At 47.4% G+C, this 26,129-nt stretch overlaps 6 protein-coding genes, 1 long non-coding RNA gene and 1 other non-coding gene across 8 annotated transcripts; 5 read left to right on the plus strand and 3 right to left on the minus strand.

Moving 5' to 3' along the window:
• Positions 1-952: 952 nt before the first annotated feature.
• LOC100822532 (zinc finger protein ZAT11) lies at positions 953-1,918 on the plus strand. Its single transcript, XM_003567210.4, has one exon. It carries the CDS (start codon positions 1,227-1,229, stop codon positions 1,791-1,793), a length of 567 nt encoding a protein of 188 aa, XP_003567258.1. The 5' UTR covers positions 953-1,226; the 3' UTR covers positions 1,794-1,918.
• Positions 1,919-3,336: 1,418 nt separating this feature from the next.
• Positions 3,337-6,391, minus strand: LOC100838768 (protein UPSTREAM OF FLC). The gene is made up of 4 exons (XM_014898349.2): positions 5,810-6,391; positions 5,626-5,695; positions 4,768-5,514; positions 3,337-3,817 (listed from the first exon to the last, which is right to left on the minus strand). The coding sequence occupies exons 1-4, from the start codon at positions 6,048-6,050 to the stop codon at positions 3,679-3,681; spliced, it is 1,197 nt and encodes a 398-aa protein (XP_014753835.1). The 5' UTR covers positions 6,051-6,391; the 3' UTR covers positions 3,337-3,678.
• A 1,861-nt stretch (positions 6,392-8,252) lies between these two features.
• Positions 8,253-11,098, plus strand: LOC100839075 (50S ribosomal protein L17). The gene is made up of 6 exons (XM_003564527.4): positions 8,253-8,432; positions 8,517-8,571; positions 8,685-8,735; positions 9,551-9,642; positions 10,074-10,151; positions 10,658-11,098. Exons 1-6 carry the CDS (start codon positions 8,377-8,379, stop codon positions 10,809-10,811), a joined length of 486 nt encoding a protein of 161 aa, XP_003564575.1. The 5' UTR covers positions 8,253-8,376; the 3' UTR covers positions 10,812-11,098.
• Positions 11,099-11,223: 125 nt separating this feature from the next.
• On the plus strand, positions 11,224-13,576 carry LOC100840101 (pentatricopeptide repeat-containing protein At5g42450, mitochondrial). The gene has a single exon (XM_003564531.4). It carries the CDS (start codon positions 11,703-11,705, stop codon positions 13,071-13,073), a length of 1,371 nt encoding a protein of 456 aa, XP_003564579.1. The 5' UTR covers positions 11,224-11,702; the 3' UTR covers positions 13,074-13,576.
• Positions 13,577-14,240: 664 nt separating this feature from the next.
• On the minus strand, positions 14,241-14,920 carry LOC100839381 (histone H2B.5). The gene has a single exon (XM_003564528.4). The coding sequence runs from the start codon at positions 14,821-14,823 to the stop codon at positions 14,401-14,403; it is 423 nt and encodes a 140-aa protein (XP_003564576.1). The 5' UTR covers positions 14,824-14,920; the 3' UTR covers positions 14,241-14,400.
• A 1,118-nt stretch (positions 14,921-16,038) lies between these two features.
• Positions 16,039-18,749, plus strand: LOC104582898. Its single transcript, XR_730958.3, has 2 exons — positions 16,039-16,383; positions 18,317-18,749. It is a non-coding gene; the product is annotated as an uncharacterized LOC104582898 (long non-coding RNA).
• On the plus strand, positions 17,768-17,840 carry TRNAR-CCG. The gene has a single exon. It is a non-coding gene; the product is annotated as a tRNA-Arg (tRNA).
• A 2-nt stretch (positions 18,750-18,751) lies between the features above and the next one.
• Positions 18,752-25,769, minus strand: LOC100841313 (ubiquitin-conjugating enzyme E2 7). Its single transcript, XM_003564535.4, has 6 exons — positions 25,540-25,769; positions 25,319-25,421; positions 20,953-21,050; positions 20,778-20,878; positions 19,840-19,917; positions 18,752-19,252 (listed from the first exon to the last, which is right to left on the minus strand). The coding sequence occupies exons 1-6, from the start codon at positions 25,589-25,591 to the stop codon at positions 19,175-19,177; spliced, it is 510 nt and encodes a 169-aa protein (XP_003564583.1). The 5' UTR covers positions 25,592-25,769; the 3' UTR covers positions 18,752-19,174.
• Between the last annotated feature and the right edge of the window lie 360 nt (positions 25,770-26,129).

The raw sequence follows: 26,129 nt of genomic DNA on the forward strand, positions 1-26,129 counted from the left end.
AGTACAACAGAAAAGTCAAGCGCCAGAAAACGAAATTTTGCGTGTGATCTTGAATACATATCCAGCCATCCACACGAGTGGAGTGGAACGGTTGGTTCCCGTTTCGTGGCTTCGCGCATCCGTGCATCACACCTTACGTACGTCCGCCAGCCGCCGCCGTCCTGTGGGTACACGCGAGCAGGCGGAGGAGAGAGCGGCGCCGACGTGGTCCCCTCGCACGCCGCGCATTGGACTATATCAAAGCTTGTTATGGATCGTGCGACTGTAATTTAATACAGATCGGTTAAGATGTTGGCCTCACGCTTTCGCCCAATCTAGCGCCACCCCTCTGACGTGCGGAAGATGGTCAGTGCACTTTACATTCGTCAAGATATGTACATCGTCGTCCACGCGCGCACGGAATAAACGGTCAAGATATATATGTACTTGTGCGGTGGAATAAATAGACAGGTGGAAGAAAAACAAGTAAGTAGTTCAACAAACTGGTGGAGATTACTTCCTGCAACTCGCACGTACGTGATCCATATACGCACGCAAACGCAAGCACAACCACGGAGAGTGATCTTCTGGAGCAAGAGCAAGAGCCAAAAAGAAGTAATTCCCGCGGCGTCGCCCTCTTTCACTTACGTACGTGGTCGATCCTTTCATTCCCCGTGCATCTAACTGAAACCACTCGAAAGCGCAAGAAACTGCGGCGGGCGCGCGGGTGCAGTCACATACGTATACGTATACGTATACGTGCTTAGGTGGATTCGTTTTTACGTGTACTCGTTGCCGCGCGTAGGTATGTATGATTAACGTGGGTTGATTGCGACGCCAGGTCGACCAGCCGATAACCATTAGCCCGCCCCCGGCCCGTGAATCAGCTTCTGGAAGCGGCGGAAAAGAGCAAGCAGCAAAGTTTTCCATAACCATGTGCTCCGAGGCGCCACGGCGCGCTGGATATATTGGCCATACGTATATACGTTGAACTCGATCGGGTGCGACCTCGTCGCGCGTTTCCTCGTGGCCAAGAAGCCTAAGCTGGCTTGCTTGAGTGTGGCTTCTTGGCTAGTTCTCGCACGCACGTCCAGCTTTGACGTGGACGACTCTATCACATCTTTCCCCAAAGAGCAGCTCTCGCGCAGTCGTATATATGCACATGTACGCCGTGCTTGGGTGGAATTTTCAGTTGGTTGATTGATTAGTACTTCTACAAATTAAACATCATCTCGTGTACGTGATCGATGACGCTGACGAGAGAGGAAGCGCAGGAGAGCAAGGAGATGAACGATCAGCAGCAGAGCCTCCGGGTGCACGCCGACGCGCTGCTCTCGCTCTCGTCGTCGCCCGCCGACGCCGATAAGCGGCAGACGACGACGCCGGCGGGGAGGCGGGCGCTGGCTGCGGAGGGCGTGTTCGAGTGCAAGACGTGCAGCAAGCGGTTCCCGTCGTTCCAGGCGCTGGGCGGGCACCGGACGAGCCACACGCGACTGCAGGCGCGGATGCTGCTGCAGCAGGAGCAGGAGCAGGATCAGCACGAGAGGGACGCCGCCAGGGCGCGGGTGCACGAGTGCGCCGTCTGCGGCCTCGAGTTCTCCATGGGCCAGGCGCTCGGCGGCCACATGCGCCGCCACAGGGGCGAGCCGGCCGTGCAGGCTACTGCCGCGCCGGCCTGCGGCGAGACGCAGCCGGAGGTCATCATGCCGGACCTCAACTACCCGCCGATGATGGAGGACTGTGGCGGCGACGGGCAAGATTCCCCGGCGGGCGATCGACGCTCGGAGCATCCGCTTCTTGATTTGCTTGTATAGCCTGGAAAGATCGTACCTGTACATATCCAATTAGTAGGGTTCGGTGCATACATGCATGATGATTATTTTGATATACATGAATGGTGTTTGATTAGTTTATTTATTGATTGATTGCTGAATACTTAGATGGTGTTTCGTTGGATTTCTAACTACAAAAATTGTTTATATTGGAAATGAGGGATTTCCTAACTAGATGATGACTGAGTAATTTTGGAACAAATATATGGCATTCTCTGTATTTTTGTTCAGATAATTGTACAAATATATGGTATGTTATAGAACAAGAACAATGGTATTCAATTGTTTTTGTTCTGTACCATACCATATATTTGTACAATTCGTTTAGTATCGTACTAATACAACGTACTGCTGCACTGCAAAAAAAGGAGTGTATTTCTTAATCAACTTAGAAAATATTATTTCTCAGCTGGCAATTATGGCATCGAACAAAGATTTTTCTCATCCTTCGTAATTACGACAATCTTTGCACGAGTCTTAATGATTGGATCAAACGGTTGTTGTTAGCATCGATTTAGAAATATTTATTTATAAGTCATCTAAGAAACATCAAAGACATTAAAAACAAAATACTTGATAGCTTGTGTGCCAATTTTTAACACTCCACTCAAAATGATCTTTTTTTTGAAAAGTTGAAATTCTCGTTTCTACCTTGGAACTCTAACCGCTTCTCTTCCCAAAAAGCAACTCAGCCGGCCCCGGCCTCAAGTCCCCTTTTCCTTCGCGAGCAACCCCGGCCCGATGGAGATAAGGGGCGGGGACCCAAATATGCTCTATGGCATGGTAGTTAGGGCTCATAGAGTTAGGGGTTTGGTTCTTTGAGGATGGCATGCGGTACATGAATAAGGTTTCATTGGCCCAGATCTTCCTCGGCGGCGGCGTAGAGGAGGGAGGGGTTCGTTTAGTCGCTGCTCTTTTACACTAGTGGATTTGGTTCCTCTCTTGTTGTTTTGCAGATGGTATTCATGTTTTTGTGTTTCTTTTTCGATCAGTGAAGTTCGGTCAAGTTCGATTTCGTCATGAAAGGCTAGGTCTTCCTAATCTTCTGGCCAAATCTAGTGCCATCGTCTAGCCCTCTTTATCGCGTACTTTTGCTTTCCCACAGAGATAGGGCACCCCTGCAGACTTTGTAGAGTTTGTGATTGTTCGTACTGTAGCCAGTGGGCCATGGGCCTTAATAGCTGGGAGTAGTCCAATGACTAACCTGGTTGGGCAATTTGTTGGATGGACCGTTCTACTGTACTCCACTGCATCTGCAAGACATAACCTAGCCCAAGATTTCAAGCTCAACTTTGGAAACCTGTCCAAAGAGTTATTGCTCAAGCTATCGAGCCATATGGGCCATCGCTGTCTGCTGAGTGCTGACTGAATACTGATGCCCGCTCCTCCAAAAAACAAGAAAAGAAGAATACTGATGCCCTTGCACTATGCTTCATGGTTCGTCAGAAATACTCCGTGCACGAGTTGTTCTGAGTGGGCACAGTGAAAAGCCAATGCATGATCGTCGCAAATACTACGATCCAGCTATTATTAAACTTGCTACACCTGCTGTTCATATTACGTACAGAGCTAAAACTAACCAGCTGAGCAGAATCATATACCCCCACGGAACAAACTCAAGCTTGTACGTGGCAAACGAGTTAGCGAGGCCAGAGCCAATGTACGTACATATATAGCTTAGGATATTAACAGAGAGTCTCTGTTCGAAAATCACATGTAGCACACTGCATACGACCTGATGACATAAATCTGGCCAATAGTTTCCTCTCGGCGCACTCGCCAACTCGCCGTGTTTATCATGTCGGTGTTAACTGTTAAGCATGGATGACGATGCCCGTGTATCGATCCAGCCAATCACGTCGAGCCTTCAGGCGCCTCCGATTCTCGTGCCCCCATGGGCGCTGCACGAGATCACCTGGTAGCCGTCTTTCTTGCTCTTGGGCTTTCGAGGGATGCACCTGTCATGCAGGTCCACGGCCTCCCTCGCCGGCTCCACCTTCGACGCCCTGCCATTCATCAAGTAGTATAAGTTGTAAGCAGTTATCATTTCACATCACTGCCTCCAGTACTACTCCCCTCATTATGATTCTCGCACAGCACGATACGGTGCTGCGTAAATGACACAAGATTACTTTGTAATTAAGCAAGTGCTGCCCGGGCGATTCAAGTTCTTTTTAGACTAGGGACTCTCCTGGGCTGGACCACCGCTTAAGCAAAAGTTCGATGCCTGACGGAGGCGTTTACTCAACAGTCAACAGCAAGCAACAACAACATACTGCCGAGTAGTACATGTTTTTCCCGATTGATGATTGACAAGCTGCAGGAAAATTAATGGCTGACAAAGTTCGCTGTTATTACAGATTACAAGCTCACATTGTAATGTACTCAGGGGCAAGCCTTCAGAGAGTGTACTGATAACATAATTCCTACCTAGGGCCCTTGGGTGATTACTGGAGTACGTACACCGAGCAACGAGTCACGGGCACAATCCTGTGAACAAACTTATGGGTAGATCCAAATTAAGCCTTCTGCAATTACGCGTGACTCACGGCAAGAACAGTTCCAAGATTTGCACGGGCCAGAGCCGTCCGAGAATTCAAGACTCGTCCATGGCATTCTCTATCGACCAGTCCGTTCTGTTTATGCGAGACAGCTCCGCGAGACCTATTCCTATTTATGAACGCGAGTTATGAAAATCAAGTACTACCGCACCGGACCGCAGTGGCAATTTTTGCAGAGCGGGGGTTCAGGGCGGCGTGGCCGCGTCAGCGCGTACCTCGCCGGAATCTTAACTGCCGGTACGGCACGGCAGGATGATTCAGTGAAACAGTGCTCAACCACCAGATCGTCCGTACCGCCATTAGAGACGACCGAAAAGAAAAATACACTACTAAGTAGCGTTACTGATTTTGGTGCTTGCTTATCTTCTGCACAAAAAGGGTGTCAATGGTTTTACCTGTCGGCGTTGTACGAAGACGACCGCCGGAGAACGGCCATGTCCTGCGACTTATCAGCGGCGGCCGAGTGCTGCGTCTCCACGAGGCTCCCGCTGAAGTACTCCTTGTCCTCGACGAACTTCTGCCGGAAGGCTGGCATCTCGACGGCCGTGGGCGGGCGCGGGCGGTAGTGCACCACGCGCGGCATGGCCGGCGAGGCGAGCGCGCCGCCCTTGACCGACACGGAGCCGCACGAGATGAGCTGCATGAGCACCGAGGACGCCCTAGCCCTCCCGGCCACGACGCGCCCGTCCGCCCTGATCAGCGCCTCGAGCGTCTCGGGGCTCGTGGACGCCGTCGTCTCGTCCTCGCCCTGCTGCTGCGCGCGCCGCCTCTGCTGGTGGCCGCGGCCGCGGTAGACGTCCTCGGTCTGCGTGGCCGCGTCCGTGCCGCCGGCCCCGGCGCGCTCGTCGGCCTTGTACACCACCCTGTACTCGCTGCGCTCCTCTGCCTTCTTCTGTTGGCGAGCCAGGCTGCTGTTGCTCCTGTGCTCCCACCCCGACGAGGAGGACGTGGTCGCCGTGGTGTCCTGCGAGCCCGTGGAGCAGGAGGATGACGCGGCGGCCGCGTCGACGAGCAGCGGGAGCTGCTGCTGTGTCGGCGGGTGCAGCCGCTCGGTGCCCTTGAGCACGTACTCCCGCCCGGCCACCGGGTGGATGTAGTCGTCCTCCGACAGGTCGTGCCACACGAACCCGTTCCGGTAGCTCCTGCATTGCAACAAACATCGGTCGCAAATCCAACAACTCATGTCAGTGTCATTCTTGCACCCGTGGCACGCACATCACCGATGGGGATGAACTTAGACGGAAGAACCAAACCTCTTGGACGCCCAGGAGTACAAGCGCGCCATCCCCTTGCCTCTCAGCGCGTCAAGCCGATCGATCACATCTACATAGAACAAGCAGCATAAATCCATAAACACAGAAAGCTCAGAGCGAAATGAAAGGGAGGAGGCAAGCAGAATGATCGAGCAGACGACACAGACACACACTTAGTACAGACCTCGGAGGTAGAGGCCGTCGGGCGACGGCAGGGCGACCTCCATGAAGTGCGGGTGCTCGAGTTGCCCGTTCCTCGACAGGTAGTACACGACGGCCACCCTCGCCGGCCCCGGCTGCTGCGGGCGCGGGCGCGGCGGCCTCGGCATCGCCATGTCGGGGCTCCTCTGTTCCTGCTGCCGCTCTCGCCAATGCGGCCTCGGCTGCTCTGCTCTCGCCCTGCTGCCAGCCACCACCACTGCCATCTTCGGCAACCGCGCTTCGGTAACCTCTGAGCTATAAACTAGCAGCAATCGAGAACGCAGACGTACGCGTCGTCAGCAGCGCGCAGAAGCTAGCGTTTAAAGGGGAAGCGGCGAGTGCGACACAAAGGAAGGAGCAAAAGGAGGACGCAGCGATGCTGTGTTCAGGCATTCAAACGTGCCAGGACCAGCGCGTAGGTAGGTGCATATAAGAGCTTTGCAGTGCAGTGCAGCGCAGTGAAAGGTGACAAGGACTGGCCGGATCGGCGGATCGAGTACAGGAAAAACTTTGCTTTTAGCTCTGGCCTAATTCTCCTTAAGGTCAACTGAACAAGGGGATTCCCATTTTGTATGGTAGATTGTCCTGTTAGTTTTATGAGTTAAGAACTAGCACCGGAGGACTAATTAGTGGTAGTGTTGACTAGTAATGCAGTTTTGAGGTGAGTGTTAGACCAATGGATTAAGGTGGGTCGTGGCGTGGCGATGCCAGTGTGTTTGTGTGTGGACTGTGGACTCTAGTTTCTAGAGGGTGGCGAATTCGCAGCTGCTTTGGCGCTGCAAATCAGTTGTTTTAAGCGCAAGCGTTTGACTAACGAGGCCGGCACGTGTGGGGCACGGCGATATATATTGTGCAAGGAAGTCGGTTGGCCCAAATGTCAGCCAACACATACAGTACTACTGTGCAAGCGGGTTAAAAGAAAAATTTGCACGGTACTCCGTCCTAAACAAAACCGATTTGTTTGTTGTTTTGATTAGTGTCGCTTCATGTCTGGCGATGTCCCCAACCCCAAAAGACGAATTAACAAGCTGTGCGCATGTGGGAGTCTTGGAGCACGGGTACACGTACCACACGTCCTACCGTTGCTACCGATGGTGCTACTAGTAAACAAATTTGGAAGCATTTGCGTGCAGATGAAGGCTGAAATCCCTGTCATGTCCATTTGAGCCTCCGCCCCCGGCCAAAGCCCCGACTCTCTGCTTACATGCGTCCCACGGGAGAAACCGACGAGTATGCTAGTCCGAGCCACGTGAGAAGGACCATCGGTCGTCCTTAAACAACTGCACCACCCAGAGGAGAGACGAGAGGCCAGTGACCAGTGTGTTTCATCATAAACCGAGCCACTTACCCGGGCACTGGTGCTCAATGGCACCACTCGTCAGTTGGCGCGGAAGTCCAGAATCGACGGTGATCACACGACACGGTTGTCAAATTTTGGCCATATCCTGTGTGGCACAAACTAGAGTGAGAGGGGGCAGCTGGGCAAGAGAGGACAGAGGAGGAAAAGCGCGCCACCGACTACGAGGTGGCAGGTGCAGATAGCGAGACTGCACGGCGGGGAAGCACCGGAGAGAAAGAGCGAGGCTGCGTTTGACTCACGGAGATGGACGGGCCGGTGCGGTGCGCCGGCCGGGAATCGAGATCCGCGCGCCGGCCCCGGGGCGGCATTTGTTTTCTCCTTTTCACGGCCCTGCTAGCACTGCTGCCTCGCCCTCTTTACCGCGCCCCGGTAATAGAAGCGTACTGATTGCCACTGATCAACGTACTGATTGCTCTGTGGCCATGCGTGTTTTACTGTCAGGCACGCAATCGATCGATCGCTCGGGGAACCGAGGCATTGATATTCGTACTACATATTTTTTGCCTGTCTTTTTCTTGGCTGCTGCTTGGCGGGAGCAGAAATGCAGGAGCCCGCTCGGCATGTGATTTGGAGCTGGGTCGACGTCTCGTCTCACGGGTTGGTTGGTTCCCAAAGTGAAGGAAAACACCGGTGTGTTTGGTGTTTTCCCCTAGTTTAGGACGGAAGCTTCTGGCAGTGGGCTAGCTGCGAGCTGTGAAATTTAGTGCCAAGCGACTAGAGAGCCTGCAGTGTCCAGTCCTATCCTATTCAGTGCTTACGAATCGACAGAGTGACGGGTTCACGGGACCTGAAAACAAAATAGATAATATCGCTAGCAAAATGCTACGGAGTAAAGTTCCGTCGATGTAGCACGAGATTGAGATGCAGATTTGTGCTGTCTCGCCACGAAACTAGGAGACGCGAAACGGAGTTTTTGTTGATCGTGTGGTCGTGCCTAGCCACCTTGTCCGTTCTGCTCCGATCTGTCTTGCATATTGACGGCCCACGGCCTGATAGGAAATGTAGCGTTGAGGCCAAGATAGGCCTGTCCACAACATACTGAGCCTGACGGGCCAAATGGTCTGGACGGAACGCGGGCACAAACCTAGCAGGCGCCCCGGTCCGAAACTGAGCCGAGCCGTAGCCCTGCGCAAACCCCTCAACCCTCGCCGCCGCCGTGCCGGCCGCTCAGCCCCGCCGACGCCGACGCCATGGGCAAGTTCCGCAAGCTCGGGCGCCACGCCGCGCACCGTGTCTCCATGCTCAGGTATTTCGTGCTCTTGTATCTCTGCCGGCCGCTTGGAGTATAGGTCGCCGTACGGCTCACTTTCCTGATTCGTCTTCTCGGCAGGACGATGGTGTCGCAGCTGGTGAAGCACGAGCGCATCGAGACCACCGTCGCGAAGGTACGTATTTCGCACCACCCTGTGGATGCCTTCGCTGTGGGTGTTTGCTCGACCGGGATTCTTGTATCTGCAGTATTAACAGTCGAATATGCCCTTGGGGTGGTTGGTTTCAGGCGAAGGAGGTGCGGCGGAAGGCGGATCAGATGGTGCAGCTCGGCAAGGATGTAAACTCAACACCACCACCCCTACTGCTCAGTGTCTTTATCACCTGAAAACATGTGATACTTAGTAGCATTAGTCTATCTAGAGCGGAACAATGACGTTGCCAAGTGCACATAGCCACACATAGTTTAGAACTGCTCAACATGGATGGGTACTTAATTGCTATGTTGTGTGACATTTTACTGTTTTACAGTTTTCACTTACGGGCATACCATCATGCGGCTTACATGTTCATTTGCCGAAATATGGCCTGAGAATTCAGGGTAGCTTGGAGCCTGCATATTTGGCATCTCAGATTCAGTAACATTTCAAAGAGATGCTACGAGTGTCTGCTCGGTTCCTTTCGAGCAGATTGAAATGTTAAATTAAATAAATGAAATGTTGAAAAGCTGTCATCAAAGAACTGATCGATAAGAATGATTATTGATCTTCTGTAATGTATATTACTATCAGAACAGAGTCTGTTTCAGCATAGGGCTTACCATGGTGTTTTTCAGTGTGAAAAGTTTATAGTAGGACCACATAGATCTTCTATCCAGAGGGATGCTGTATTATCAATTCTATGTTGGTACTACATAAGATCCTGATATTTTTATGTTTCTATCTGGAAAATCATCTTCGTCAACATTTGACCTCAAGTATCTCATACTTTGACAAAAATGCGTGTACATTAACTTGGTTGACTCATCATCTTTAGGCTGCCAATACCCAAACTCATGTCCTCTTGTTATCCGATCAAGATTTGCATATGATTTTATTAACTCTTACATTTAGGGTGCCAATGCAGAAGCTCATGTCGTATTGGAAAATTCTGTAGGGTACACTGGATGCGGCAAGACGTGCTTCTGCTTTTGTTCGGGGAGATGATGTTGTTCATAAGCTATTCACAGAGCTGGCCTATCGCTATAAGTATGCCATTCTAGCTAAGCCATGGATCAGTTAGATCTATTACAATCTGGGAATACCTTTGTTTTACTTTTGAATCTTGTTAAATACTCTTGCATGCTTAGTATTAATTTTCTTCTTCTCATGGAACGGTAATCTTCTACTCCCTCCGTCCCACATTAAGTGTTGCAACTTTGCCTAAATACGCATGTATCTACACACTAAAACGAGTCTAGATACATGCGTATATAGACAAAGTTGTGACACTTAATATGGGACGGAGGGAGTAGTTGATGAAGGGTATGTAGGAAGGAATATGTGTTCATGTCCTTAAAACTGTGGGGCTTCGCTTATTTAGAGACAAAATGATAAGTCTAGAAAAATGGCATGTGTTTCAAAACAGAGGTCAATATCATTTTCAAGCTGAACTTAATAACTTTTATTGTATATTTTAGAGATCGAGCCGGTGGATACACAAGATTGTTGCGAACTAGGATACGAATTGGTGATGCTGCACCGATGGCATACATTGAGTAAGTTTATTCGTCCGTATTTCCTAAGATTTTGACAGGGTGGTAATAGCTGGTGCATGTATTCACTTGGACTTTCAGTGTGATTTTGGCTTTGCTTGATGTCAAAGATGTGACTGGTTGAGAAAAAAAGTTATTTGTCATGGCGTACTTTGTTTCAATGAAGAAAACCGCTACTAATAGTGTTATCAAATCAATTAATCATGCAATGATAATCTCAGTCAATGGAATGTTGATTTGGAGGATATAAATGATGAAGAAAGCTGGTCTGTATTAATTTTATGCCAAGACTAATTTGTTGATGAGTTGTTGACCGAGTTCCTCGCAAAAAAAGGAAACAAGATTGTTCCCAAGTTTGGCTAAGATTGATAATGTACCAATACCTTGCTTACTGAAATTTCCAGAAACCATACTAGTCTTCTTCAGCTTTTGCAGATATTTTATGTAGATCAAAAGAGCTTTTCATCCCTGCTTGTGCAGATGTTGTATCTAAAGTGTTTCATGTCCAGGTTTGTCGACAGAGAGAATGAACTTCGAGAGGCCAAACCTGCAACGCCACCTCCACCTCAGCGTGTTCCACTTGATCCGTGGGCCAAGTCTCGTGCTAGCCAGCAGTGGGCAGGACCGAAAATTAGCGGGAGCTCAAAAGCAGAAGGCTTATGAGATCAACTATCTCTACCATGTTTCTTTCTGGTGAATGATAATATTCATTTTGTCTCTAGGACTCCACGAGGCATCAAGCTTGTGATGCAGGAGTGTTTTGTGAGCAGATAATTGTCAATAGAATAATTCAACTTTTGCTATCCCTCAATACTTATGAGATGTATGATCGATTGGGATGTAGTGTACTCTACGCTCACAGAGTATATCATGGCCCCACAAATGAAATGGATGTATTGGTTTTCCTATTGCTGATGTATAATCAAATGTTTATAGAGTCACGTGGCAAATTCTCGGCTGGATTCCTTGCTAATTCAAGGTTTTTATGTGTTTGTATTGGAATACTTGCTACTGGTGTGCTTTACTCAATACAGTGTGTTTTCCTAATCATAAACTTGAAGGATTGTTAGTCTGAAATTCAGAATTACCAGATGGGATCTTGAGAGTAGCAGATTCAGAATTACTTGGAAAGATCCTGAGAGTATTGCTACTCGTACCATTTAACGGGTTGTGTCAGCGCCACCGCAGATAGATCTTTCCTGCGGCTCCAAAAGGCCAGGAAAGGAAATCGCATGCGATACCTTCCAAATCGCCATCGAGGAGACACGAACCGTCCATGACCAACACAGCAAATCCATCGAACAACAAACGCAAGCTCCCAGCGCCCAGAGAGAGGAACTGAGCAAACAACAAACGCAAGCTCCAAGCCTTGCTCCGCCTCCTCTACTGCTCTCTCTCTGCTGCTCTCTCTCTCTCTGCCCGACCACCAGCGCCCCTCCCATACCCAGCGCCGCGCCCGCTCCTGCCTGACCCCCAGCGCCGCCACCCCGCCTGCCCACCCCCCAGTGAGTGAGATGAGGGGTCTCCTGGACTTGCTCTAACCTGCTCGACGAAATGCCTTACCGGGACGTGGTCGCGGCGACGGCCGCCATCGGTGCGCTCACGCGCGGGAGCCGTCATCGGGACGCCGTCACCCTCTTCTCTCGCGTGCTTTCGGACGGCATCCCGCCCAATGAGTTCACCTTCGGCACGGTCCTACGGTCGGCCACCGCACTGCGTGACCTGCGCGTCGGCACGCAGCTCCATGCCTGCGTCGCCAAGTTCGGCCTCTGCTCCAACGTCTTCGTGGGCAGTGCTCTCGTCGACCACTACGCCAAGATGGGCGCCATGGCGGAAGCCCAGAGCGCGCTGGGCGACACCCATGAGCCCAATGTCGTCTCCTATACAGCGCTCATCGCGGGGTTCCTGAAGAATGGGATGTTTGACGACGCTCACCGGTTGTTCCAGTGCATGCCAGAGAGGAATGTGGTCTCGTGGAATGCGATGATCGGCGGGTGCAGCCAGGCAGGTCTGAATGAGGAGGCAGTCGGTCTGTTCCTGGAAATGTGTCGACAGGGCGTCAGACCGAACGATAGCACGTTCCCATGCGTGCTCACTTCTGTTGCCAATGCAGGGGCACTTGGTGTCGGTAGAAGCGTCCATGCATCGGCTATCAAGTTATTGGGGAAGCTTGACGTTTACATTGGCAATTCTCTTGTCAGCTGCTATGCCAGGTGCGGTAGCTTGGAGGACAGTGTCCTGGCGTTCAGAAAGATGAAGCAAAAGAACCTTGTTACCTGGAACGCGTTGATCTGCGGGTATGCGCAGAACGGGAGGGGGCAGGAAGCTTTGGGTGCCTACGAGACAATGAGAGCAATGGGTTTGAAGGCAGACAATGTAACTCTTCTTGGATTGCTGTTTGGTTGCAACCATGCTGGTCTAGTTGACGAGGGTTATTCTTTGTTCAAGACTGCGCAGCTGGAGCAAGCGGGTATACTAAAACCTGAACATTATGCTTGCGTGGTCGATCTCCTATCTCGGGCTAATCGATTTGACGATGCCAAGAGGTTTCTTCAGGAACTTCCCTTTGAGCCTGGCATCGGGTTCTGGAAGTCAATGATAGGAGGGTGTCAGATTCATTGGAACAAGGACCTGGCCGAGAGCGTTGCAGAGCGTATTCAGGCCCTGGATCCAAAGGACACTTCTTCATACATCCTTCTTTCTAATGTTTACTCTGCAGCTGGAAGCTGGCAGAGTGTGTCAATGATTAGGAGGCAGATTAAGGAGAAGGGTCTAAAAAGGATCACCGGCTGCAGCTGGATTGAGGTCCAGAACGATGTCCATGTCTTCTTCAATGGAGACTCAAGACATAGCCAGTGTGATGAAATTTACATGATGCTTGAATCTTGCCTCGGTACCGAGGAAGATGAACACTGCCTTGTATGAATGTTGCCTCTGGGTGGTGAAATTTACATCATGCTTCAAGCTTGTCTTGGTGCTGACAAAGATGAACATTGCTTTGTGATTGCTAGAAACCTTCCAGAAGATTCAGACGAGTGAATGACGTTTGCCTGTAACCACTTCTGGTCCTCGGGGGCTCATGAAGTGCTTAGAAGACAGCAAGACCGACAAATAATCACTTAGTTGTGTTCATCAGATTAAATGGTATGGATTGACTTCCAGTTGCACGGTAGCAGGAGTAATTAGGCTACATAAGAACAAAAGAGAAGGGAAACTGCGGAGCACCGAGCACCTGGAGATCAGAACAGAGATGGCCAGATGGGTTATGTTCCTGAAACAGAGGAAGTGTTGCTTCTTTTAGGGAAGTGTAGCAATTGGAAGACATAGGTTGAAGCTTTTACAGTGCTTATCTGCTCGAATGATTCTAAAGAAACCGATTGGATTAGAGAACTCAAAATGTGTTAATGTGGATGAGAAAATTTCGTCAACCAAACTGATTGCAGCACCATATGGTTCTGATACTCATTGCAAGGATACACCGAGCAAATTTCATCCATATCGTTTTGGTACTACATGGCACTGCAAATTGCAATGCGGCTAGCTACCTGTGCCTGGTGGTTAATTAGGAATGGTTAATGATTTCAACAGCGCAATCAAATGTTGCCGTGAAAACCATCACTGGAACACGGCTGGCTGAGGATTAATTAGGAATGGTTGATGGTTCTAAACCACGCAATTCGAATATTGCCCCTGAAAATAAGATTATAGAAAATCTGGTCGTATACCCATAAACACTTGCCATCAAGATGTTAGAAAATCTGTCCGCATACCCATAAACACTTGTTATAAACAATTACTACCTATGAATACATGCTATAACCCTTCTGTATCTCACAACGGAGGAAAGTACATAATCTCATCGGATAATTCTTTCACTGAAACAAATTCAGATACACATTTTTCAACAACCCGATTTTATTATGTAGGCAGAAGTATATTGAGAACATACAAACAGTTGAGAGGCCACGTTCTAAAGGCTCAATATATTGCAAGGCTGAAGCAGCTCAGAAGCTGTTAGAACCAAGTTCACAGATTGCAAGTTCAGGGTCCAATTAAAAAAAAAAACTCCTACTTCAGAATTAACGCAAAACATAATGGAAACTTCCCAAGAACAGATCATTCATTCATTCAACAAACCGAACTCAATTTTACACTGTTTGAGAAAGGCGAAATCAATCGCCATGATCTAGACACGGGAACAAACCAAACCAAACTAAGCAGCAGTCCACCATCGCGAAGACCCGACGGCAGCCTAAGACGACGTGAACTTTGTGACAGCCTTGGTGCCCTCGGAGACGGCGTGCTTGGCAAGCTCGCCGGGGAGGACGAGGCGCACCGCGGTCTGGATCTCCCGGGAGGTGATGGTGGGCTTCTTGTTGTACCGCGCGAGCTTGGCCGACTCGCCGGCGAGCTTCTCAAATATATCGTTGATGAAGGAGTTCATGATGGACATGGCCTTGGAGGAGATACCAATGTCCGGGTGCACCTGCTTGAGCACCTTGAAGATGTAGATCTTGTAGGTCTCCACGCTCTTCTTGGCCTTCTTCTTCTTCTTCTCGGAGCCGCCCTCCTTGGCGGCGCCCGGCACGCGTTTCTCCGCCTTGGGCTTCTTCTCCGCTGACTTCTCCTCCACCGGCTTCTTCTCGGCGGGCTTCTTCTCGGCCTTGGGCGCCATCGAGGATTCGATCGGGTGGGAGCAGGGACGGGATCGAATTTGGGGGCAGAAGGTCTTGCAGATTGTGTTCGGTTTGGCGGTGTCGGATTTCGACGGAGGGAGCGGTAGGAATTTATAGGGGTGCGAGGAGGCGCGTGATTGGTGGAGAGGCTTGGGGTACGGATCGGTGAGGTGGCGGAGAGCGAAGCCGTTGGATTGTCTGGACGGCTGGATCAGGACGCGCCGAGGGAGCGGATCCGTGTGGGTGCGTGATCTGACGGTTCGGCCGCGGGTTTAGGCGGTAAAGCTCCAATTTGGGGTGCTTTGAGTTCGTGTTTAGGCGGTAAGCTCCGAAGGTTGTTTTTTCTTAATCATAGGAAACTCTTTATTAATGGCTTGTGATAAGGGTTACGTCATCAATAGGAGGAGGAACTAAGATGGTTATTGCTGTCTCTTTGTTGTGGGATCAAACATCGTGTCGTGTGGCTGGCATTTTGTTTGCACATTTCAAAGGGAATATATGCTTTGTCAAATATTTTGTTTCATATCCATGTCGTTTCACATTCTATCAGTATTCATTCGATCTCTTTTTGTTCTCATATATTCAAAAACAAATGCCACTCAAGACATTTTTTCAGGATGCGTCGTTTCCGTTTTCTCGACAAAATAACACATACTAGATTGGTACTTAGACAAAATAATGCACACAATCTTATTAAACATTTTTTTTCGAGTTGGATCCACGTGTCATAGTTTTTGGGTGAAAAAGACACGGTCGATAACTCGTCTTGTGCTAAGCATGATAATTTTTCAGGGAATCAAATCAAAATGAGGAATTTGACAAAATGCATACCTTTCACGGTAACTTGTCTCAGATGCATATATTTCTCTTTTCTTTGACAAAATAACATATATTTGGCTGGCACTTGCACAAAAATAATATATTCAGATTTTTGAAACCTAAACATTTGTAGAGTTGGATCTAGGTGTCATATTTTTTAGAGGAAAGATACCCCTTCTCTGCAATCACCGTAATACATACTAAGGGCATTTCCAATGGTTGATATTAACCAGGTACTAGTCCTATGTGGCGGAGAGATAGATAAAAAAAATATTGCAGAAGTAACAGCATCTATGCGGAAACCAAAAAAAAAGATGACATATGGATCCATTAGAAAAGAGAATTGAATAAAAAGGAAAAAAACCGAAAAAAACCATAAAATAGAAATTAGTAACGGCGGTTTTTGCTGGAGATGCCCTAACTCGTTGTGCTGGTGGGCATTGACTCAGGAAATCGGAAAACAGAGGAGAAGCAGCAGCTGGCCGCCGAACTCAGGAACCCTAGCCGCCGGACCTCACCGCCGCTGCTGGCCCTCCCCGTCTCCCGCACCCCGACAGCCTCCATTGTCAAATCAGCACTGCGTTGACCTCCTTCGCGCCGCGTTTGCTTCCTCCCTCGCAAGCATTGCGGGTCCGGTTCGCCAGAAGCCTCGGCCAATCACCGCCGACGCCTTTCCAGTGGGATCGAAAGCGAGTGCTCTAGAAGTTTCATCTCTTCGCCGGCTTAGCTATGGATCGCCGGTACGCTATATTCCGTCTCTCTCCGACCCCCATGCCTAATACCAGTTGACCACGAGTCGCCTTTGCAAGGATTCATTCGCTCCAGCCGCGATCTGATCTGACCTAGCAGCAACGACTTGGGCTGTTGAATCGACCGACCATTCTGCGCGCTTGTAGGTCGGATCTGCTTGAGCTTTCTTGTCTGCTTAGCTCACCTCTTCTACGATTACGCGTACCTTAGTTCTTGTTCGGTCGCCGCGGATGCTGTTTCTACCTGGTCTATTCCCGATTCGTCTTGGGGAATTTGGGGATGTCTCTGAACGAAATGTCAGATTCTGGGACACATGATGAACTGATTGGTGCGTCCCGATTGTCTTTCACGTAGCAGTCACCGTGGAGCCAGGATTGAACTTCCCACAGTTGCTATGATTGCTGTTAATACCATCGAGTGAAAGTAGTACTAACGCATTAAGATAGGTTCTTGTTGTGCCTGTACCTGTATTTTAATTTCAGTTGTTTGTAATGTACCATCAGTAAGCATTCTCTAAAACAAAGCGTGTTAGTGTTACTGAAGCCATCATCTAGGACTTTATATCAAGTCATCTATAACAGTAGCTGTTGCTTATATGGGGACTCCATCCTCCTGCGCTACAAGGTTTAAAATTTCGTTGTTTGAGAAATGGATTAAAATTCCTTTCTGGACAAGATTTTGACACCACCGAATTTTGGCGTTTAAAATTCCTCTGAAATGTACCGACGGTTTAGCAGAACACTGGTTTATGCAGCACAAGTTACACAAGTCAATTGCCGGGTTCACATTCAAAAAAGGAAAACAGCCAGCAGACCATACTCCGCGATAGAGCAATTTTACATGGGCTATTTTGGGCTGGGCTCAGATTGTAGTCAAACTGACAACTTTAACCGGTAGGCTAGTGCCCACCAAATTGTCCAAAATATTGTCAAAATTTTAAATCTCGCTGCGGTAATTGTTCTACTCCCTCCGTCCAACCAAGAATGTCTCAACTTTGACTAAATTCCAACAAAGAATGTCTCAACAAAGAATGTCTAGAAGCTCATATATATATATATATATATATATGAGCGTGCTTTATTTCTCCACATTGATATAGTCAGTTCGGATGTACTCTTTACCTTCAATTCACAGTCGATGTAAATATCAAATCATTTTGTTTCAGCTCTGGATATTACTGATGGTATATGTGTGTGCATTAACATTATCTGCCCTCTTTTTGTTAGTAAAAAGGATCATGCACGACTTGAAATTAATAAATCCCCAAGCAGCCAAACCGCATACAAGTTCTCTGCTGTCTCTGGTGCCTATTTGAAGTTAGGACAGTGACAATGCCCTTATGTATCAAAATTGTTGGTGAATGAAGTCAGGAAGGATCATATAGCGAAGTGGATATCGCGTTAGATTCCGAATCTATAGGTCGTGGGTTCGAATCCCACTATGATCAATTTGGCAAAGTTTTTGTTTTTGTTTCTTGTGTCTCTTGTGAATTTTCAGCAGACAAGACATACATGTATCGCCCACAAGGTATAGGCCATTCATGCCCCATGTTAAGCTGGTCCCAAGACCTATCGTGAACATCGAACTAGCTGGTCCCAAGATACCAGTTTCCTTCCAGGAGGATTTGTCGCTGAGTTCAGAGTTCTCTGAGGCATTGGACTGCTTACCGGTTTTACATTCAGGGCTTGTCTATTTGTATCGTGTAGTCTGCTGGTGAAAATTTGTTGACAATGGTACGGAGTACGTACGTCGTTATCCAGAACATGTGGTCATGGTGTAGGTCCTTGCAGATTCCGTTGCTATGGCACTGCAACTTCATTGTACTCTGTGCATGTGGCAGTTTTACGATTTCTGTAACCGTTCTTTTTCTTTGAAAGTAATATACGGAGTAGTATCTGATTTCTGTAACCGTTTCTTTTACAGTAATATACTCCCTTGGAAAAAAAAGATAATCGCATCAGTCACCATATTGGTGTGAAACGAACGTGGCTGGAGATAAGGCAAAGGCAAGTAGCAGTACTATTGTTTATTCTCCAGATGGCACCCACACCAGCAAAATTTGGCATCGAATACGTTGTGGGAAAAATACTCATATGGCATCAGTGCCAAACTGCACAATGTCAGCCGAATTTGGCTTGGCACACTGTGGAGGTTCTAAGGCAATGTCATCTAGTACAATACTGTAATAACGGCTCTTTACTTCTGTATTGATGACTACATGTGGTCAAACTGAGATGGAAGTATGATGACGCAGCTTGTAAACTGGTAGATCAAGATATGTTTTGTAACATTATTTACAAAACACAAAATTACTTCGCGAAATGAACTGATGGCACCGAACCACAGATACGCTCAACATTGGACTTCAACAATTAGCTGATCATGCATGTGTCCTTTTATATCAGATTCGGTACAAAAATTTATGGTAGGTGGCAGCACTCCCAAGTTTCTCAATAGTTATAGCCCAAGCCACATGATACAACAACTGGACATTTCAAATAGGCGTCCCGTCCCAGTGCATTTCTGGTGACAAAACCAAGACCACCACTGGGGACACAAAACGGCTGTTGCCTTGGAAGAATGACATTTCTTGATAAAATTTTAGTATGTAGTTCAAATACCAAAACTTTACCAAGAAATACTCCTTCCAAACAGGCCCCGAAAGGAAAATATACAGGGGAGAAGTGAAATTGCTAGTGTCGGATGGACATTTGGAGATCAACAGCAAAACCTTGCACACCTGAAACGGCATGGCTAACTTCCCCGATACTCCCATTTTATTTAGAGCATTTCCTGTGATTTCCTTACGGCACGCCTTACCTTTTTCTTGAACTCGTCCCTCTTCTCCCTCCAATCCTTCTGTGTACATAAGGAAACAGGAAAACGTCAGGCTAAAATACAAGTATATGTTACACACTTTCGCTGTGCTGTACAGTTAAGTTAGCTGCATGTCTTCCAGGCTCTAGCTGCATGTGTCCTTTTGGGTACTTCTCTGATTCATTATCCTAAAGTATCAGGTATCTACTTTCTAAAGTATAGCTAGTTTATCTGTTAGGTTCACTCTAAGGTGATACATCTCTGAGTTAATAAACAACATCTCTATGTCTACAGCTGTGATGTTGTCTTCCCTTGACCATAATGACCTAGCAGCTAGCACTGTTCTACTTGAAGTGATGCAAGTCATCGCTGTCTGGCGTCTCTATGATGGATTTTACCATATTGTGAAATAGCTTTCTCAATAATAACTTATAACTGTTATCACAGAACTTTCACCATTGGCAAATAACACATAAAATTGCTGTTATTTTACAATATATGAATCGATGGCACCCACTCCATGAAGAATCATTGGATTCATGCACACCAAGTATAAGATGATGTACCATCTCCAGAAATAGAGCATCAGGGACAAAATGGTTGTATGGCAATTGTTACAGTTAACTTACAGCTGCTTCAATATTTGCTGGTGATTCATCGTTTGGACTAGAAAGCATCGAAATGATGCTCAGAACTATACTCTCAACCTGCAAATGGAGAACGAAGTTTAAATAAAAAACTATTAGAAGCATATAAAAACACTGGCAGGTGCTCCTTAAGGTAAAAAGGTACGGAGAAATAGAAAAATCAGGTCAATAGCACTCCTTCCAATCAAGTGAAAAATGAAAGTTATGCTCACAATCACCTTAAAGAAATACATGCATACAACTGAGACTAAAACTAAAGGAAACAAAAAGGCAGCACGATTGAAAGAGGGATGTATCCAAAGGTAACATTGTTAATTCATAAAAAAGAGTACAAGCCTATAAGGTGCAGAGAGACTCAGACTCTTCCATGTTTTTTCAACCTCTATTGCTGCTAGCTTGATAGCAAATCAAGACTTAAAAGGAAATGATTAACGAAAAACTACACAGGTAGATTCTTATACAAATACACGTCACTTATTTTGGGACGGAGGGAGTAATATGTATGATAAAAAAGTTCACAAAAATGCGAAGGCATCACTATGTATGATAAAAGAGTTTCATCATAAAAATGCCCAAGAAAGGCATCGCTAATGTTGTATAAATACAATGCCATAAAACATAGCGAGATTACAAAATAGTTACATTTTTTACATTAAGGCTGTTCTAAGTTGAAATGTTTAGTAAAATACAAGCATTCAAACATGTTATGGATACAAAATATTGCAGATCAATCGACTAAACTAAAAAATTGCATTCCAAGATTTTCTTTCCTTTTGATGTTTGGTGATGTATCACAACAAATATAGCAGATAGAGACTTCTTCGACACAGAAGAGATTTTAACAGAGTAGTACTAGCGCAGAAAAAGAATGGAAAGGAAGCAATTTGTTTAAGTGGTGGAGTCGAAATAAAAATCTCTACCGTATGCACTGGTGTCCAACGCTCACTCGCAAGCTCATACCCGTTGGGATCATCACCAGGTGGGTGAAGAATAGAAATGCATACCCGCCCATCCGGATAAACTGGATAAGAAGAGCACAATGTCAGAATTGAGCATGCAAATATAGAAAATAAGTCATAGTTGTGAAAATCTGACCATTTGGATGCCACATTTCAGAAGTAAATCTGACTGATGGAGGGCTATTCGGATAATTTTGTGGGAAGCTCATTATTGCGTTGAAGTAGCCTCCATCACTGCAAAATGAAAAAAGGTGTCACGAGAAGGTCAAAAGAATATGATATTTATACAATGAGCCAAAACCTCAAAGTGAAGTACACAGCATGCACATAAATATACTTTGGACTAGACTACACGGCGGCGTTCCCCACCTAAGCTGAAGCAGCGGCGCCCGCTCCACGCACAGACGCGCTCGCGCACGTTTTCTGCTCGCGTCCCCCGCATGGCAAAGCTACCCAGCCCAGCTCCAGCCACAACATAGCCCTGCCCAGCACTGTGGCTTCCGTTTTCATGTGCACGAGTGGCTTGGGTCCATCTCGTTTTAGATTATTTTTTTCTCTTTTAAATTGCACATATTTTCCACGTTCTAAAATTATGATCGATCTACTGCGTAAAAATCCATAGATACATAGAAGAGTCCATAAAAACAGTGTAACTTTCGCATCTCACGTAGTCATAATTGGTGGTTTATCTGTATGCACTGCCCACTTATATATGCATACTTGTTGACTTGCTAGTTTATCTAAGCATACTTGTTTAGTTCTGTCTACTCGTAGATTTATCGATACCTATTATCCACTTAGGATTTACTTACCGGCTTATCCATATTTACTTATCAGTTTAGTTGTATCTACTTGCAACCTTGCAACCTAGTTGCCATGTTAGCTATGTCTACTTGTCAAGTTAATTGTCTCCTTACCAGATTAGTCGCACTTACTTACCGGCTTATCTATATCTACTTGCCGGCTTATCCATACCTACTTGCCGGGTTAATTGTGTCTACTTGCCAGGTTAGCTATGTCTACTTGCCGGTTAATTGTGTCTATTTGCCAGATTAGCCGCACCTACTTACCGGCTTATATATACCTACGTTCTGGCTTATCCATACCTACTTGCTAGGTTATTTTGTCTACTTGCCAGGTAGCTATGTCTACTTGCCGGTTAATTGTGTCTATTTGCCAGATTAGCCGCACCTACTTACCGGCTTATATATACCTACTTGTCGGCTTATCCATACCTGTTTGCCAGGTTAATTGTGTCTACATGCCAGATTACCCGCACCTACTTATCGGCTTATCTATATCTACTTGCCGGCTTATCCATACCTATTTGCCAGGTTAATTCTGTATACTTGCCAGGCTAGCTATGTCTACTTGCCAGATTACCCGCACCTACTTATCGGCTTATCTATATCTACTTGCCGGCTTATCCATACCTACTTGCCAGGTTAGCTATGTCTACTTGTCAGGTTAATTGTGTCTACTTGCCAGATTAGCCGCATCTACTTACCGGCCTATCTATACCTACTTGCCGGCTTATCCATACCTACTTGCCAGGTTAATTGTGTCCACTTGCCAGATTACCCGCACCTACTTATCGGCTTATCCATACATACTTGCCAGGTTAATTGTGTCTACTTGCCAGATTAGCCGCATCTACTTACCGGCTTATCTATACCTACTTGTTGGCTTATCCATACCTACTTGACAGGTTAATTGTGTCTACTTGCCAGATTACCCGCACCTACTTATCGGCTTATCTATATCTACTTGCCGGCTTATCCATACCTACTTGCCAAGTTAATTGTGTCTACTTGCCAGATTAGCCGCATCTACTTACCGGCTTATCTACACCTACTTGCAGGCTTATCCATACCTACTTGCCAGGTTAATTGTGTCTAGTTGCCAGATTAATTGTGTCTGCTTGCCAGATTACCCGCATCTACTTACCGTTTTATCTATATCTACTTGCCAGATTAGCCGCACATACCTATATGCTTATTCATACTTAATTGCCATGTTAGCTATGTCTAATAACCAAATTAATCATGTCAGCTTGCCAGGTTAATTTTACCTACTAACCGGCTCATCCATACCGACTTGCCAGGTTAGCTATGCGTACTTGTCAGATTAATTATGTCTACTTGCGAAATTAGATGCAAATGCTTACGGGCTTATCGATTTGCCAGATTAGCTGCACATACTTACCGACTTATCCTAATCTACTTGCTAGGTTAGCTACGCCTACTTGCCAATATATGCAAACATACTTAGAGCATCTTGAATACTTTCTCGATGGAATATATACACTCCGTTTTGTATTGAACCTCATTTGGTCTAAAAAAAGCACCAGCATGCATCGATATAAAAACAAAGAAAGCTGATTATGTTACAAGAACCGGCTGCGAAACGTGAGAGAGGTGGATCAAGCTATACATGCGATACATGGGATGGCATGGCAACTCAGAATGTCTTCCTGCTGAACGTTGGAACATGCATCACGTTGCAGGCGATGCTCTAACTGCAGGTTCTGAACCATGTACTCCCTATCAGGTTGCCGCCGATGCTCTGCCTCTGGCTGTAGGTTCTGAACGGTGTATCAGGTTGCCGCCGATGCTCTAATTGCAGGTTCTGAATTTGTGAATATCTTACCTACAGTCGTACACCATGGCGATTCGGCGACCACGACATGACACTGGGGCTGCGCCGCAACGCCACCAAGGCCGAAGTCAAGGCCGCCGTCGTGCCCTCTGCGACCACCCCGACCATTCCATCGCCGCCGCGCAGACGCTGCGAAGCGCTTCTGCCATGTACGAGCTGGACAGATGGGCGGTGCCGGAGGGAGATCCAGGCGGCGCTGGGCCCAACTGCTTCACTCCGACAGCCTAGGCGGTCGACAGATGGTTCCTGGTGGTGGTGGTGTTCGTGGGGCGGGGGAGGCTGCGGGCGCTGATGGATGGCGGCGCCGACGGCCGGCTGCGGCGACGATAGGCTCGAAATCACGCAGTAGGGGGAGAAGATCGGGAGATGGACAGGGACGGAGAGAGGGTGAGTTAGAGCAGATCGATCGGGAGAGGGATCGATCGAGGGAAGACGCCTTGGAAGACGAATCTACAGACACAGAGGGGATAGGGCTCGGGAAACTGATTGGGCCCTTCCCCGAATCGTAAAGCAGCGCCGCGCTGCCCCATAAGACACGGCTGGGCACGTGCCCCACGTAGATTCTCCGATATACTTTTTATCTCAGGTAAGGACCATTAGTTTAAACCATGGTAGCGGACTTAATTAATTTTGAGATCTAGTCACATGTTAAAATTTATATCGACATATATTATTGACTGGAAAGCATCGGTTCATTGATGAGGTTAAGTTAAAGTGAACAAAAACCAAGGATTTGTTTATTTTGAAGCAGGACATTTACTGAGCATGAGCATGGAAGCTTCTCAAAGGGAGTTCTATATTCATTATGTTCAAGCTTATATTATTCCTGGTTCTCTTTGGGAAGAAAAAAAAGTGAAACCAAAATTTCAGCATTGCAAAAACAATCTGAAGGTCTAGTTGTTGTCAAATAGATTAAAATATAATACTAGATATGGAAACGGCTACGAGCAAACTACACTTATTAGTCTATGGTAACTCATGTCACCCGCATAGGCTGAACCTCCTGTAATTGCACAGAATTTTTGCCAAAAAGTAAGATACTTCCGTGTACTTCTTGTTGTTGGCCCTCAGTCCATTATCATTTACAACATACAGGACAGGAATGGCCCAACTACATGGATACTCATGAGAACAGATTTTGGTTACATAGAGGGCAATCAATGAAAACAACTATGGCCAACTTCCCAGGTTTGTATCAGCAAAACTGCAGCTTGATAAACCGGCATTTCCAAGCTGCGCATGAGCTCTATGCGCTTATAGGAATGACACAAAGAGAATGACCCAACAAAGCAGGCAATATGCTGCTTTCTACGCTTCAGAGTTCAGACAATGGTAGGTGTACAAGTGACGCCCTAAAGTTCTAGGTGTGCTCCCCTTCCAACACAAGCCATGCCTATGACGGAGAGCACATAATTTGAACTGAAGAGATGTGCTACTGAAGAGGTTACTGAGTGGTACTGAAGAAGTTGAAGAATCAACCCCCCCAAACAATTTGCTCCTGTCCGTGTAATAAAAATTCCAACCAGGCGATACATATAGTTATATATGTTAACATGATGAACGATCCAGCCCAAACAGAGTTACATGTGCCTCGTCCACACACGGGGTATGAATCGAACTCGATCGACCATGTATTACGGGTAGAGACTGGAGAGGATAGACACGCCACTACGCTACAACAATCTAAAACAACGAAAATTCAGCCACACGCCCGACCCGAGGTGTCAACTAGTTTGGGAATTAGACTGAAGACCACCACTCGCGTGGCACAAACACACCAAACAGGGAGTTCATCCGCGATGAGGAATCGAAACGTGATGCGAATTGGAGGGAATCTGACTCACTATAGGGTCTCGGGCGGGCCGATGATGGTGACCTGCCACTCGAAAACGTTGCTGTCGTCGACGAGCCCAGCCGAGAACCCATCCACGGGGTGCTTGGCGAGATCTGCATCAACCACCACACAAACAAACAAACGAACCCCAAATCAATCAAAACCTGCGGGCGAAATCGAGCGAAGGGGGGGGGGGGGGGGGGGGGGACAACGAGCCGCCCGGATCCGTACCTCTGAGCTGCTTCAGGAGGAGGAGGCTCGCCTGGCTGGCGGCGGTCGCCATGGGATCGGCGGCTAGGGTTTTGCGGCGGGCGGAAGAATAATTCACGGTCTCTGGGCGGTGACGCGAATTGATGGCCGCCGCGGGGGTCGCCTTATTTATAGAGGCGACGAGGAGCTTGGAGACGGAATCGGGACGGGAGGTGGGAGAAAGCGCAGAGGTGGTTGATTAGTAGGCTAGTTGCAGCAAGCCAACTAACTTTATAACGGGAGCGGCCGCTGGCTGCTCGGCGCCAGCTGATAGATCCGAACTCTATTTCGGGTAAAGGAGTTTATTTGGGGGACTCAACTGTCATTGACATTTTAGTTTTTGCTAATAATGGAGTGTACACGAGCAGAGGCGTTCAGTAGAAATTGAATACGGAGTAAGATATCCCAGGTCTCCGTCTTTTCAAGCGTGCGATTGGGAACATGGTCAGTGTAATACCAGTAAAAAAATTACTCTAGAAATAAACATTGAATTCAACTAGTACTAAATAACACTATAAACCTATTCACGTGCTAGCAGACCAATTTGACCACGTTTACGACTGCGTGGTAGT

Source organism: Brachypodium distachyon, chromosome 2 (genome assembly GCF_000005505.3).
Source record: "Brachypodium distachyon strain Bd21 chromosome 2, Brachypodium_distachyon_v3.0, whole genome shotgun sequence".
Taxonomy (NCBI): Eukaryota; Viridiplantae; Streptophyta; class Magnoliopsida; order Poales; family Poaceae; genus Brachypodium; species Brachypodium distachyon.

What these genes read in the sequence shown, in the direction of transcription:
- LOC100839381 (XM_003564528.4), bottom strand. Translation starts at nt 14,823, where the DNA reads ATGGCGCCCAAGGCCGAGAAGAAGCCCGCCGAGAAGAAGCCGGTGGAG.
- LOC100822532 (XM_003567210.4), top strand. Translation starts at nt 1,227, where the DNA reads ATGACGCTGACGAGAGAGGAAGCGCAGGAGAGCAAGGAGATGAACGAT.
- LOC100840101 (XM_003564531.4), top strand. Translation starts at nt 11,703, where the DNA reads ATGCCTTACCGGGACGTGGTCGCGGCGACGGCCGCCATCGGTGCGCTC.
- LOC100839075 (XM_003564527.4), top strand. Translation starts at nt 8,377, where the DNA reads ATGGGCAAGTTCCGCAAGCTCGGGCGCCACGCCGCGCACCGTGTCTCC. An exon ending in CACCGTGTCTCCATGCTCAG is followed by an intron (nt 8,433 to 8,516) that starts GTATTTCGTGCT and finishes TCTTCTCGGCAG; the next exon opens with GACGATGGTGTCGCAGCTGG. An exon ending in GAGCTGGCCTATCGCTATAA is followed by an intron (nt 9,643 to 10,073) that starts GTATGCCATTCT and finishes TGTATATTTTAG; the next exon opens with AGATCGAGCCGGTGGATACA.
- LOC100838768 (XM_014898349.2), bottom strand. Translation starts at nt 6,050, where the DNA reads ATGGCAGTGGTGGTGGCTGGCAGCAGGGCGAGAGCAGAGCAGCCGAGG. An exon ending in CGACGGCCTCTACCTCCGAG is followed by an intron (nt 5,696 to 5,809) that starts GTCTGTACTAAG and finishes TGTTCTATGTAG; the next exon opens with ATGTGATCGATCGGCTTGAC. An exon ending in TACTCCTGGGCGTCCAAGAG is followed by an intron (nt 5,515 to 5,625) that starts GTTTGGTTCTTC and finishes GTTGCAATGCAG; the next exon opens with GAGCTACCGGAACGGGTTCG.
- LOC100841313 (XM_003564535.4), bottom strand. Translation starts at nt 25,591, where the DNA reads ATGGCGACCGCCGCCAGCCAGGCGAGCCTCCTCCTCCTGAAGCAGCTC. An exon ending in GGCCCGCCCGAGACCCTATA is followed by an intron (nt 21,051 to 25,318) that starts GTGAGTCAGATT and finishes TTCATTTTGCAG; the next exon opens with TGATGGAGGCTACTTCAACG. An exon ending in CAGCAAATATTGAAGCAGCT is followed by an intron (nt 19,253 to 19,839) that starts GTAAGTTAACTG and finishes TTATGTACACAG; the next exon opens with AAGGATTGGAGGGAGAAGAG.